At 43.6% G+C, this 15512-nt stretch overlaps 1 protein-coding gene across 1 annotated transcript in view; it reads right to left on the bottom strand.

Annotated features, from left to right (window-relative positions):
• Positions 1 to 15512, bottom strand: part of LOC147659108 (cell adhesion molecule CEACAM3-like) — a gene marked incomplete at both ends in the record, with an annotated part of 64790 nt that overhangs the window by 19786 nt on the left and 29492 nt on the right. Inside the window, one exon of the mRNA XM_086951970.1 lies at positions 3496 to 3882. Within this exon, the coding sequence (XP_086808096.1) occupies positions 3496 to 3882 (387 nt within the window). The remainder of the gene's footprint in view (positions 1 to 3495; positions 3883 to 15512) is intronic.

Below are 15512 nucleotides of genomic sequence, written 5' to 3' on the forward strand. Positions count from 1 at the left end.
TTGCGGGTGAGGCTTTTGTTTATCCCGACGTAGAGTGCGTTGCCGTAGTCGAGTCTGCTGGTGACCAGGGCATGAGTGACGGTCTTTCTGTGTTCGAGGGGGATGGACTTTAAACAAGCCATGATTCGGACCATTTTAAAACTTTACCCCCACGGCCATACAAGTCTGTTACTACCACTTCAACCAAAGCATATGGAAAAATTTCCAACAATTTGCACTAAGTGCAGTTTGCCTTTGAAATAGAAGCAAATGACAGCACCAGCCTATGTCCCTGTCACAGAGGTAGCCAACCACTTCAATTTACGAATAAAACACAAGACAAACTAAGCCCCCTAATGGATTATTTCGAAGATACTGTGGTTGGCAGACGGCATCGCTCCGGACACAGACCCCAACCCAAATTACAAATACCATGGTGGAAAATCTATGACAGCACCCTGGCACAGGAAGACAACAAATCAAAGTAGTGGAAGGACGGCACAATGCCTTCCAATCCACACTAGGCAGGGCCCAACTTACACTCTATAAATGTAAAGGAGCATTACAAAAAGAGCAACATGACTGACAACTATGAATGGAGAAATCTGTATCCCTAATTGCACTCAAGCTTACCACAAACCAAAAACAAATATTAAATGGTGCAATTTGAAGTCAAACTTTTCATAAACAACAAAGGAATAGATTACTTATAAATAATATCCAAAAGCATATTATAATAAAAAGTCTGCCCTACAGAACTCCTAAAAACCTATAGCATCATCTTAACCAACATTGCACATTATTTTTCTATAAATAATACACATAATATTTTTATATCAAAACCTCTTCAGTGAAAATTTCAAAGCATTGGAAGAAAGAGCGCCAGGGTCTCAAAATACATGGTGAATGGGCCAAGCGCCCCATTTAGAGCCAGTCAGGATTATACAAAAATAGTGGCCAAGTAACATAGTAGGAGATCATCCATAGGGCAACAGGAGGTGCTCCATCGCCATTACATGCCACAGGTGAGTAAACCATTCAGCCCTAGCGGGGGCCTGTCTTTTTCCATGCCAATGTTCAAGTTGCCATGCCTCTAGGAGCTTGCAGCCAATAGGTTTCCATTCAGCATGGGTCATCACCTCTAAGTACGAAGGTCGGATGCCAAGAACAACCGTGAGGTCAGAGATAGGGAGCGGATACTCCACAGTGGCTTTGATGTGGCCCAGGACTTCCGGGTAAGTAGTGATAAGGCTGCACGACCACAATATATGGCAAAAATCTCCAGCTGTCAGCTTGCATCTCCCGCAAAGGAGGGAGATGTTGGAGTACATGGTGGAGAGGTGGGTCAGTGTATAATAACATTGAAATATAAGTGTGTGCGCTGTTTCCCTAAGAGATATCCTACAATATTTTTGGGTATGTCCCACCATAATGTCTCACACCGTTTGGGTGAAATGTCCACCTGGTTGGTGGAGTGCAGGTATATTGGTGGGTGTGAGGAGAGGTGGAATGTTGGAGCATGTGTATTGAGCTGGATATAGGGCCCCGAGAGCTGTCATATGCCCATACCAGTTTCTCAAAAGGAGAGTAATGTTGGATAGCGTCGGAGCTGAAAACTGATAGCAGTGATTCTGATCCATGCAGGGAGCTAAGGCTACATCGAAGAACCCAGTTATGATGCAGGGGCTGTGTCATCATTGAGCCGTGCAGTTCATTAAGGCAATGTCATCGATCAGCTAATGCATAAGCATCGAAGAGCAATGCGTCAGTTCCGAACAGCTCAAAGTCGTCATTGCGTCAATTTTGAAGATTTATATAGCACAAGTCAACTTTCAAGGGAACAGGACTGGATTAGCATCACTTGGCAGGGCTCACAGATGGCAGAGTCCAGGTGCTGCTACAGGGTTGAAGGAAATCTTTGAAAGCCCTGAGACTGCAGAACAGAGGGCATGCAAGCAAATGAAATGAAATCCAACATTTGTAAAGCGTGAACAATTAGGCGCTGAGGGCCGTCAGGAAGATTAAGCAAGCTATTGCTCAGAGTCACATGGTGCTGGGCTAACCTGCTGGCAGGAATTGAACTGTGAGCTCCAGTGTTCCGGAGTCAGGCGCCCTGGCCGCTGTGCCACACCTCTTTCCCAAGCAAGCCCTTGGAATCACTTTAGTTTCCAGTAAAATGGGACCATCCCTTCTCCTTAGCAGGGTAGACATCAGCAGGCAGCAGGGCAGCACAGCAAAGGAGAAAATCAGTTTTTCCAGAGCAGCACCAGTCAAGTAGAATGGCAATCCTTGTAGCACAACAGTCTTTACTACTGGCATATTTCTTCACAAGTACAGTAGTGTACTTTTTGGTTGGGTCAGAGGCCCAGTACTTATACCCAGTTGTGCCCTTGAAGTGAGGGGGACTTCAAAGCAGGCCGTTTAAGAGCACAGGTACCCCTTTCTTCTCAGCTCTGGAGCCAGGGGATAATCAGCCCCTTGTGTGGCAAACATGACATTTCCTATTCAGATGTAAGTGTCAGATCTTCCCCTCTCTTCCTGCCCAGGAACAGGTATCAGAATGATATGCAATAAGTGCAAATAAGTCACCTGTCACACCCATCTTTCCTCTGTTTGTGGCTGCCGGGAGGGAATGCCCAAAGTGTAGCTGTCATCTATCCCAGACATGTATTGGAGAAAGGCTGCAAGACACACCGAGCAGTAAGAGCAGAGCAATGTCCACTTTCTAATAGTGGCATCTCTAAGATAGTAATGTTAAATCCAACTTTACCAATAAAGAGGATTTATCATTACCATTACAAATATATGAAACATGATTCAGTTACTCCTTTCTAACCAGGAATTACAGGTTAAATGTGTATTAAGGAATTCTCAATGCTATCCTATGAGAGGAGTAGGTCTCACAGTAGTGAAACATGGATTTGGGTGTTTGTACCTTCCAGGACACGTGAAACTTAAAAGTGCATGTCCTGCCTTTTACTTACAAAGTAAACTACCCTCAGGACTAACTAGGGCCTACGTTTGCGGTGGCTTATATGTAACAAAATGGGAATTTAATGCTTGGCAAGTGGTTTAAAATGTCAAGTTGAAGTGTCAGTAAACTGCACACACGGGCCTTGCAGTTGCAGGCCTGAGACAGGTTTGAATGGCTACTTGTGTGGGTGGTATTACCAGTGCTGCAGACCCACTTGTAACATTTAGGTTACAGGCCCTTGGGTACATGGTATACCACTTTACAAAAGACTTACAAGTATATCAAATATGTAAATTCGGTATTCGCCAATGTTACCATGTTTTAGGGAGAAACAAATGCACTTAGTACTGGTCAGCAGTTGTAAAGTGCCCCAAGTCCAAAGGGCAACAAAAAAGGTCAGAAAAATAGGAGGAGGAAGGCAACATTTTTAGGGTGAACCTTCAGAGAGGGCCAGTTTCTAAGAAGAAACAACTACATTTTAGTAGAAAGAGTGAGATACACAGAGCAGCAGAGAATATTTGAATGATTTTTTGTCATCCTACCTGTACCTTGTGTCACTGAGACATTGATCACCTTTGTGTACAACACATATGAGGACTGTATTGATACCACATAGTTCCCGGCATCTTCCAGCCCTACATCTTGGATCAGCAAGGAGGCGTTACCAAAGAGCACCACCCGATGGCTGTATTCAGGCTCCTTGCTTTCCACCTGGCTACCACACACAGGTTCTCTGGCCTCTCCCTCCCAGGAGCACTTTCTATTCCTAGTTGTCACAATATGGTGATTGTTCCTCAACACCGACCATCTGATTTCAACCCGTTCCTGCGGCTGACTGAAGTGGTACGAGACAGGCAGAAGGACAGACTGGTTGACTGTGGCAAACACTGTGTTCTGGTGGACGATGATGGAGAGGTTAGAGGAGGCACCTACAGATAAGATATGAGAGAGGGTACAATGTTGGTGGTTGGATTCTTGATAAATATGAGTTGAGATCTTTGTATACAAAAGCAGAATACAGAAGAGATCGATGTTAACCACAAAGCATGTGCACTGCAATCATTCAGAATAACGCAGTGCGGAACAAAGTCATTCCATTGGCTGGAGACCGCGGGTCCGCAGTGATTGAAGGTGCCGGAGAAACACGTTACCTACTGTCAGTATCCCCCTTTCTGGTGGATACTCTAATTGCAGATTCCTCCACTTAAGACTGTCCTAAGGTGCTAGACTGACTCTGCGGAATTACAACTGACAACCCCAACTTGCTCTATCCCGCCCCTGCCTGCCACAACCTCCCTTTGCCCACTTACTTCTTAAAGTAATTGTCCTGTTAGGTGTTTATTAGAGTTAATGCTTTCGGGGAGCCTTCTAGGTTGTGCAACTTCAAATCTTGTACTACTCGATTAAGTCAAGGAGTGTGTGATAGTAATGGTCGAGTTTGGTGTTATTTATTTATTCATGGTTTTTGTAGAGCGCATCAATCATCCCCAAGGGACATCATGGTGCTGAGATGGGATCCATCGGTATGCAGTGACACTAATCAGCTCAGCGAAAATGTAATCGAAGCCTAAACAGCCAAATCTTTAATTTTTTCCAAAACCCAAGATGGTCTTCAGTAAGACAATAATCTAGTGATAGAATATTCCACTGATCAGCTGCCAGATACAAGAATGAACGACCCCCTTATTTGACTTTCTTTATTCATTTTGTTTAAGCCAGTGCAAGATTTCGTGGTCTCAGGTCATGTGTCGGAGTATAAAATTCTACTCTAGCTTGTAAGATTTTTGTACCCATATTAAAAAGTGCCTTGTGTGCACGGCAAATAGGTTCAAACTTTGCTCTTTGACGCATGGGAAGTCGATGCAAAGTCCCCAAACAATCCAAGCCAGAGCTGTATCGGTATTTAATACAGATTTGTTTGCCCGCTGCATTTTGTATCACTTGTATTATCACTTGTATTTTGTATCACTGCATTTTGTATCACTCACAAATAGTCCGCCATGCCCATGTACTTTGAGTTCCCATAGTCCAGTCTTCTGGTTATGAGACCTTAGACTATGTTTTTTCTCCAATTGACTGGTATCTAGTTGAATAATCTCCTTAAAAGTTTGAGAATGTCCCGCATATACCGGTCACTAGTTAATAATGGCCCGCATCTCTAGACCGGCTCAAAGCACGATGGAAGGGATGGGTGGACCCCCTGGAAGAGGCGGATTGGCGTGACGCCCTTATAGCGCCCAAATCCCTGACCATGCCCTCCAAGTTACGCCTGGTACAATTATATTATTTGCATGCAGCCTACTTTACTCCACTACGCCTTTTCCAGACCCGTATGAGACCATCCCCAGCCTGCACGTGCTGCGACACCGCACCAGCGGACTTCTACCAAATGGTATGGCAATGCCGGGCTTTGGCACCTTTCTGGAGGGGGGTTGAACGTGAACTTACGCAGGCCCTGGGATGAGAGGTTCCCCACGACCCAAGACGTATGCTCCTGGCGTTGTTCGACGGCCTATATGGTTCCAGGGCAGATAAGCGCTTCCTGGGGACGGCCGTGGCAGTGGCAAAAAGGGACATTGCGGTGCTTTGGTCTCAGGCTATGGCACCGACGGTGTAGAAGCGGAGGAGGGGAGTGGACTGGTGTGGGCTGCAGGAGGAGTCTCTCTTCGAGGCCCGGGGCTGTCCGGAGTTATTTGGGAAAGTGTGGGGTAAATGATTCAATTTGTTGCCATTGTGATGATCTGTCTAATTTTGTCTACCTGTATTGCACTCTCAATCTGCAGTGCCCGATTTGACCGGGTAACCCATGTCCTGTTGACTGTGATTAGCAATATGTACCTTCCAATCGTGTTTGACCTGCTGCCAATGAATTTCTTGTGTTCTGAAAAACCCAATAAAAATGTATTATCAAAAAAAGTTTGAGAATGGCAAAAAATGTAAAACAAGTGGCATTAACATGTTCTTGCATTGATAACGAATTTAATGACAAGACAGGAGGCGAGCCTTATGCATTACCTTTTATTCACCAACTTCTGAGCAGCTACTAACATCACTGAATGAAGTCATAAAACAATAGAACATTCAATCATAACCTAACTCTTCAACATTTTAGGCTCTTCCTCTTTTGTTTGCTGCTTCTGAGCAGATAAGCATTCATTTCATGGTGGAGGATTGATTTTTAAATTACATGTGTTTAATTAGCAGGTTTTAAGATTAATTTGTCTTAGAGTCTAAGTTGTAGATGATTTTTGTTTTAGCTTTATTGTTTAAACACCCCAATTTTTGGATGAATTTTATAGGTTTAAATGTGTTTAGATTAAAAAAATATTATTTATTAAGAGTTTTAGTTTAAGTATTCTTAGCAGGTATAAGCATTTTTTATGCATGAAAGTTCAATGTAGAGTTTTTTATTTAGGAAAGTTTATTCTTACTGTTTGGTTTGAATTGAGGGTGAATGGCGTGTGTCTGCACGAGATACGCTCATAGTAATGACTGCGTAGGCAAGATCTCGCACTCATCCGTTAAGTTGGAGCATTGAGGCTTGTTTTGAGTGGAATTGGGATGCGTTTGGACTACGTTAGTCCAAGCGCATCTATTTCCAAAGGAGAGCGAGCTTGTTTTCGAGAAGCATGACATCTGTTAGGAAGCAACGTAAAGGTTGCTAAGTAACGGGAATCCGATCGGCAAACAGAAGTCTGTTTTTTAGGTCTCGGCCTGCGTAGGCTGCGCTTGCGCAGTCTCGCTGGCGAGATTTTATGTTTTCCAGAGTGGGGGCTTGAACCCGCCCCTCTTCTCCATTGGCTGGCTTCCTAAACAGAGGCCAGCCATTGGAGAAGAGAGGCATCTGTCCATTTGAGCCCCGTCTTTTTCGGATTGAGGGGCGTGTTTTTTTAGGTTCTTTCTCTCCTCTTCCCATTGGCTGGAATTTTACATTCCAGCCAATGGGAAGAGTAGAGAAAAAAAAACACGCCCCCCATTCCGAAAATGACGGGGCATTTTGGAGATCCATTTCTGGCATGCGAGCGGAGAGGGCGGTGCAGCAACTGCTGGCTTCTGTGTAGAAACGTGACCATCCATCTTAAGGGCGCTCGGTCTCGGGAGCCCACCCCGCGCTCCTGAAACGAGAAGTAGAGCGGCGTTTGCACCCGGGGCTCCCGTGCTGTGAGGGAGAGCCCCGTGGTGCCGAGGGAGCCACGGAGAAGCTTAATAAATGTATGTGCTAGCTGCTTAATTGGGAGTATTAACATATATTCAGATCAATCACTGGATCACCGAACCCCATCAACTTCCTGACGTACTCTAGACGGCTCCAGCAGACGGAGATATTCTCATAGATCTAACAGGCTCACTGTGTCACTTGACGAGCTCACAACAATTGCACTGGGCATGCGTATGAGCTGTGGCGACCATTAAAACGTCAGGCAAAAAATGGGCAGGGGGAGAGATAGGGAACGTACTCCTACATCATAAATGGGCTGGGCTTTTACATTCGGCTCCATGGTAACAGTGATAGAGTGCTTGTGGAATGGAACACCGGAAGTGGAAGGTAACTGCGCTGCGCGGCTCTCGGACAATACTTCCGGCGAAAAGGATAGGAGCTCCCAGCCCCACTCCCGCGTGTAGCCGCCGGGTCAATGAATTAAAGGGATCTGTGCTAGGGTGTTGCTGAGGCGCCGCCTGATAATGGAGTTGTGGCCCTAGCGCCTCCTGCTGACAACCGAAGAAAGCAGGCGTGGGAACCTCCCAGCGGCCGCTGTTACTACCCCTCGCCCAAGCCCCGATAAGCTGCCTATCTTTCCTCCCCCGGCTTGAACTCCTCCTCTGGAAATGATGATGCCCTGACGATCCCCCGGGCCGCCATCAACAAGACGGTTAAAGAGACTCTGCGTAACATGCGCGTAGTCAACAATGCCCGCGAGCTGGTGGTGAACTGCTGTACCGAGTTTATCCACCTCATCTCCAGCGAAGCTAACGATATATGCAACAAATCTGAGAAGACCATCTCCCCCGAACATGTCATCTTAGGTGAGGCCAGGGGGTCCATAGTGAGACCAGGGGAAGCTTAAAATAAGAACGGGTGAGGCTCATTGGTCTATAGGGACCAGGGGAATTTTTGAATGAGGAACAGGTGTGCTTTATAAAAGGGTTTCTTATCATCTACTTACTTATAGCCTGTTCATCTGCAAATGATTCATTAATTACATTTGAGATATGGGTACAGGCTCTATTCAAGGATGTAAAAAACAAACAAAGAGAACAGATGATAGACGGAATGCAAACATTCATGCCCCAGATTCAGATCTGGTTTGATTTAATCGCTTTTTAGTCAAGGATGTAGGCTGCCCCCCCCCCCTGATGCTCATTATGTCGCCCTGAAGCTCATGACCAGGGGACAACCCTCAATTCAGAGTCGTAGTTCTCTATGTTGCACCCTCTGGTACTCTTTATGGAGTGTACCTACGAGTGCTTTCTTTCGTTTCGACAGCACTAATGGCTATCTGTACGGGGTCACAGGATTAGCCTTGGTATTATTTACTGTTTTATTGTTTCTGTGTTGTGGTGCAACTCGCAGCACTGCTCTTAAACTGATTGAGTGTGATCTCTTTTGTTTTAATTGTTAGTGTTTCTAGAGTGCAGATCAGATGTCCGGGCCTTCAAATCAAAGTAGGAATTGATGTAGTAGTATGTGTAGTTGCCAGTTGTCCCCATGCCATGTAATGCCTTTAACCAGCCCTGCATTTATTCATACAAACTATTTGCATGTGGTGACTTTTAAGCCCAGGCTGCATAAAAGTTACATAGTGCAGTTTTGTTAAACATCACGTTTGATGTGTACACTTGTCATCTGTGTATAGTATAGTGGCCACAAGTCTCCAGAAGTGTATGTGTGGCTCTGTGTGTGTGTGTGTGGCTCTGTGTGTGTGTGGCTCTGTGTGTGTGTGTGTGGCTCTGTGTGTGTGTGTGGCTGTGTGTGTGTGTGTGTGGCTATGTGTGTGTGTGTGTGGCTCTGTGTGTGTGTGTGTGGCTCTGTGTGAGTGTGTCTCTGTGTGTGTGTGTGTGTGGAAGTGTCTCTGTGTGTGTGTGTGGCTCTGTGTGTGTGTGGCTCTGTGTGTGTGTGGCTCTGTGTGTGTGTGGCTCTGTGTGTGTGTTTGGCTCTGTGTGTGACTCTGTGTGTGTGTGTGGCTCTGTGTGTGTGTGTGGGTGCGTGTGGCTCTGTGTGTGGGTGCAAATGCAATAGGTCTCACATTTGCGAGAGATTAAGCTATTGGCATTGTAAATGACAATCCCATTTATTTAAATGTTTTAAAAACAAAAATAATGGCATGAGCAATGCCAATAGCTCTAACTTTAACAAAGACAAGACCATTGCATTGTAAATGTGTGTTACAAGTTGTAGGTGCGATTTTGAGAGTAACATATTTATAAATAAATCAGATTGGAGGGGAAACATTTTGAAATATGAAATAGATGATATAAAAAAATTGGAAGAAAAGAAAGAAAGGGTTTATTAAACTTGAGAATTTAGAGAGATCTCTTAATTAATAAGAAGAAATTAAAATGAGTGAGGGAGCCAATGTTAGTGATAAGGATGTACAAGAAGAGATTATTAGGATGTTCATAGAGAAAGAAATAGGTAATCAGGTACCAGAGACAGTAGAAAGATTGGTAAAGGAAGGGAAAAGGAAGATTGATAATTTAGAAGAGATAGAATTCACGACATTTTCAGACGAAGAAGATACGCAGAACAGAGGTCCAGGTGGAAAATGTTTTACAAAACAGAAATATAATAACATTGTTGAGGATATTTCAAGTGAGGAGATTAAGAAAGTAAGTGGTAAAAAGAAAGGTGTAGTTTTGAGAGGTGTCCATAGCAGCACAAATAAAAGGCAGGTTGACCCTGCGAATGAAAGAGGTAGACAACCTACATGGCCAAATGATATGGAGAATGGAAACTTGGATGAGTGTGTTTTATATCTTGATTATGATGAGGATCAAGATGAGTTTTCAGGTTATGCTAGTTCTAATACTCAATAAAAAAAGAAATGAAAGATACCTTTTGGGAAACACTGTTTAATCCAGCATTAATTAGACATCCAAGAAGTTCGGAGTGGTGGCCAATGGAACATGTTTCAGATTATAAATTTTTTGGGATACAAGGACCATTATAGAGAAACGAGCGTAGGCTCATGAAGGCAAGATGCTCACAGGCAGTAGTTGGCGTTAAAGAGACCATGGCTCCAAATCTGGACCCAGGCCTTATCAATCCTGAAGTCAGGGTGCTGGGTTTTGTGTGTGAGAGGGTGCCCATGCATGAGCAGGGCCCCTCTGCAGCCTTCAGAATCTATTATCCGGGGTTGTTCTGTGATGCATTCAGACCCTATACTCTTAAGTGCATTATAACCTCGCAGTAAATGCTAACTTTGGAATGGCTGCAAGGAAACATGTTGTGTTTGATGTAAAACACCTTGGAATCAACCCTCCCCACCAGTCCTGGTGGTGGAGGTATGATTCCACCCTCCTAGAGGAAGAAATGTGACTAGACCTGTACACCCTGCACCATTATTGTAGAATGTAGATGGACAACATTTTAGCAGCGACAGACGGAGATAAGTTAGGCGGAAGCAAGCCAGAGAAGTTAGCAGATCTGACAAAGGATTTTTGGACGTTTTGCATGGAACACAAAATATGTATAACTGCTCAGTATCTATCAGGGATAGAGAACTTGGTAGCAGATTGGAATTCACGTTTTTTGAGGGCTTACAGCGACAGGAAACTGAATCCTTTGTTATTCAAGAAAATTCTGGTGATTTTGGGTCCTTTGGAGATAAATGTATTTGCGTCAAGGATAACAAATCAGTTGGAGAGTTATGTGAGTTGGAGACCAGATCCAAGAGCGATTTGTGTGGACGCGTTCAGTCTATATTGGAACGGTTTGAAAAGTTATGCGTTTCCCCCTTTTTTAATGATTCTGAGAGTCCTGGCACAAGTGAGAAGACAGGCTTGCAGTCTAATTTTGGTAACACCTTTTTGGGTAACACTAGCATGGTATCCATTGGTGATGGAATTGGCAGTGGAAAATCCTTTTTTAATTTTGGCAGAGAAGGGTCTTTTGAAGGATGTAGACGGAAGAGAACATCCGTTAGTGGAGTCAGGTGTGCTCAACCTTCTAGTTTGGAGCATTTCAGGATATCGGATAGATTCGCAGAAGTATTAGAGGATGCTTCAGAGTTGTTACATGATTCATGGGCACCAGGAACAAGGAAAAGGCATACAGGGCATGGAAAGTGAGGGACCGGGTATGCTGGTGCATAGAAATGGGTTTGGATCCTGTGGAGGCAGATGAAGTTATGATAGCATTTTTAGCAAATCTTTTCAGGAAAGGTTTAAGTTATAGAACTGTGAACGGTTACAGGCCAGCTGTAGCAGCTGATCATTGTTTGGTGGATGGAGTTTCTGTTGGGAAAGGCCAATTGGTTTGTAGAATTATGAAAGGGGATTTGTTTGAAAAAAGCTCCAGGTTCAAGGTATAGTTTTTTTATGGGATGTATGCTTGATTTGGAAACTTTTTGAAGGATGGCAAGGTAACAGGTTTTTGAGTCTGAAACATTTAAGTTGGAAGTTAGCTACTTTACTATGTATGATTTCTTTTAGAAGGGTTTCAGAAGTGAAAGCCTTAGATCTCTCAGGGAGATTGTTTCATCAAGAGGGAGTGTTTTTTTTAAATTAAAAGTAGAAAAAAGACTATGACTGACAGGATATTTTATCCAAGATTTGATGAAGATCCTAAGTTATGTGTGGAAAGATGTTTACTGGAATATGAGTGCAGAGTGAATTTAGAGGTGTAGGAGAAGATCAGTTGTTGATTTCTTTTGCAAAACCACATAAAGCGGTTTCTTCAGCTACAATTGCAAGATGGTCTAAGGATGCAATGCATGAGTCAGGTGTGAATATACAAAGATTCAAAGTGCATTCTATTCGTGGAGCGATGGATTCAAAGGTGTACGTGTCTGGAGGAAACTTGAGTGAAATTTAGAAGGCTGTGGATTGGTCTAATGACAAGGTATTTAGGGATTTTTATTTTAGACCAATAGAAAATGTGACTGAGAAGGTTCTTAAAGACTTTAAACATGCATAAAGCTAGCCTCCTGTCTTGTCATTCAATGTCGATTCTCAGAGGTTAAATACATAGAGAATCGTGATTTAATTAAAGACAAGGGGTCCGATACACAGAACTAATTTAAAACAAAATACTAACTTTACTACTACTAAATGCCTTCTGTGAATACCAAAAGTAGTAAGTTTAGGATTTTGTCTCAGATTAGTTCTGTGAATCGGCCCGAGGAGGCTAGCATTATCCCTCCCTCCCTAACCGTTAGTGGGTGAGGAAAATTAAGTTATAGCTAAAAAGAAAAAGATGAAGATCGTGAATTTTGTAGTTGTTTTACTTTTAAGGAAGTATAATTACAGATCAGTATATTTGAAGTAAAAAGGTTATTTTTTTGTCTAGATTTTCAGTAGAAGAGTTGTAGAAAGAGTGGGGGAAAGTTGGAAAAAGGAAATTTTAAGAAAAAAGAGGATGAACCAAAGAAGAAGAGCATACAATGTTGAAGAGTTATGTTATGATTGAATGTTCTATTGTTTTATGACTTCATTCAGTGACGTTAGCAGCTTTTAAAGTGCTGCTCAGAAGTTGGTGAATAAAAGGTAATGCATAATGCTCGCCTCCTTGTCTTTAATTAAATCACGATTCTCTATGCATTTAACCTCTGAGAATCAACACTGTCTATCAGGGCTCCTCGATTTTTAGCAAACTTCTTGGTCTCGGGAGCAGAGCCCAGTACGGTCGGCCACCATGAGGAGCCCCAAATCAAATCTGCTCCACCGAAGAGTGAAATCCACAACTTGACGCTATTCAATTAAAGGCAATAGTCTGTCATCCAATTTGCTGTCTCTAGGAGGATTTTTACCAGTTTATCTCTGGTTTTGTTATCTCTTTCTCCTATTTATATCACCAACTGTGTACCATCTGCATACAAGCAGGTATATCAAAACCCCATCTTTTAACAATCTTTGCAAGGGAGGGGACATAGACATGAAAAGATGTCAGGCTCCATGACGAGCCTTGTGGGACTCCACAATTAGCAATCTGGGTGCGTGATTTAAAGGGGCCAGGCTGTTCTGTTGTGTTTTGTTTTTTAGGAAAGACCTGAACCACTGTAGAGTTTTAGAATAAAGTCTGATTTTGTACAATTGTTTGAACAAGAAGCTATGAGACAACGTATCAAAAGCTGCGGGATCTAGTGGCGAGAAGGGTGACCGCTGTACGATTTTTAGATCTCAAACCTGTTTGAGAGGAATCCAATACCCGTTCTCCTCCAAGTAGGAGGTCAGCTGCTCATTGACCAATTTCTCCAATATTTTTAACATGTAAGGAAGCTGAGAAATTGGTAGATAATTAGAGAGAATGGAGACATCAATCCCGGATTTTTTAGCCAAAGGGATGACTAATGCTTGTTTCCAAGAGTCCTCAGATAAGGAGTGATTAAATACCTGAGTCATGTTGACGTAAATAATTAATTTACTCTCTTAATTTCTATGCAGGTAAGTACTTAATCAATAATAACTCAAAATCAGAAGAAGGAGACAGAGTCCGTGGTGTTAGAGTTCTTAGGGGTTTTATTCCTTAAAAAGGAATGGTCATGGCCAGGATATCATGTTCTGACCACCACAGGGGTGTCAGAAGGGATAGAGCGCTACATTTTATTAACAGTACATAGCTTATATACTTAATTTACACCATTGGAAACAGTATAGAAGGCGTAACAGCTGAGAGAAGATAAGATAACAGTATACACGTGGTACAAGTGCGTAATCAAGAGGCGTGAACTAGAGGTGTGTGCTAGAAACGTCACTGATAGGTGTCACAAAGGGGTGGCACTTAACAGAAATGTTGCAATGTCAGCAGAAATCGGAAGTTTGGAGGCGCGTGCAGCTGCATGACGTGTGATTGACGTGAAGCTGGAGGGTGCAGGGGACTTGACATTTACACTGACGGAAAGAGACAGAAGTCTGGCATGTCAGATCAACTTGTGCTTCTATCATATCTGGTATCTGATGTTTAGGAACTAAGCTATCTGGGCGGAAAGGTCTCTAGGGCAGAAGCTATTCTATACTTGCTGTGAGTGCGTGTATAAGCGCCTGAGTGTCTGTATGAGAAGCGTGGGGGCATGGGCCTTCCATGGGAGCATGGCAACAGAGGCTATGAATTTACTTGAATTAGTTGCATAGAGACAGGTCGGCCCTTTGGCCCTGCAGCTGAGGAAGGATGTTTACTGGAACTAGCAGGCAGGAATGTATTTTCGGGGAGGGAAACAGATAACTCGAAGGTTATAGTCGATCTTGGCAGGCAGCAGGCCGAGCTGAGCGCGAGAGGCCGCGCTGAAAGTAAGTCAGAGTTCACGGGTACAGAGGCAGCCTGGGCAGAGGCCCTCGCAGTCAGAAGCCAGAAAAGAGGCTCGGTGGCAGAGATTCAGGGCCTACTCAGCCAGAGCTGAAATAACGTAGAAGTACACTACAAAAAGACGTTGGCATAGCATACTTAGGAACGGACCATTCAACCCATTCATGGTGGGTCTGAAAGAGGACATGTTAACGTTGGACGCAAATGTATTTGCGTCTTCATAGCTGGTACAGGAGGGAAGTTACATGCACTTTAACTCGTACATGGAGACGGTGGGGTACGCGCTAGGGAACACATCTTGACCATAAAATGTATATTTCCTCATTCCCTCCTTGTTCCCTACGGACCCTTCATGATATATCAATCATCATAAATTGATCAGTTTGTTCTTGCAACATCATTTGCTCATCTTTCTTTCTTTGACGGTTTGAGAGAAAACTGGAATGTTCAATGCATGATGTGGCACACAGTCCACATATCGCCGGCCCACACTGTAGGCACAGGCAGCAGCTGAATACTATGACAAGGCCGAAACCTAGGAAGGATAGGATCTTCCATCCCCAGGCAGTTAACGTTGTCCAGAACCAACCGGACCAAGTCCAGGTGCCTGGATTCTGATGTATCTGATTTGCAATTTTATGCAGACGGGTAATAGCTTGATAGACAGATGGTGCGTTTTGTGGAATGAAAACACAGCAACTTGACCCGATGACCTTACAGGCTCCACCTCTATCTGCCAAGATGACGTCAATTACAAGACGATTTTGAAGGACAACAACCCGCATAGCAGATTGCTCCTCTGTTAAGTTACCTAAGGCGGAGGCAGTTTCATGTACTACAGCTTCAAGGGTTCTAGTTAATCTACGTATTAATTTACTATTTTGGACAGGTCCTAGAAAGAAAAAGAATCCTTTATTGAAATCAGTGTACTGTTCCCATGCCGTTTCTGTGTAGTCGACAAGTGGAATATCTCTTCTGGGTCTATTCTTTACTAGATTCGTATTTCTATGGTAATCAGGGGGAGCTAGAAAAACAGGTGGCAGAAGGAATGCAATATAACAGGTACCATCCCAATCTGGAGGCAAACGTATGTATGCG

The sequence above is a fragment of the Lissotriton vulgaris genome, unplaced genomic scaffold (assembly GCF_964263255.1).
Source record: "Lissotriton vulgaris unplaced genomic scaffold, aLisVul1.2 SCAFFOLD_6978, whole genome shotgun sequence".
Classification (NCBI taxonomy): Eukaryota; Metazoa; Chordata; class Amphibia; order Caudata; family Salamandridae; genus Lissotriton; species Lissotriton vulgaris.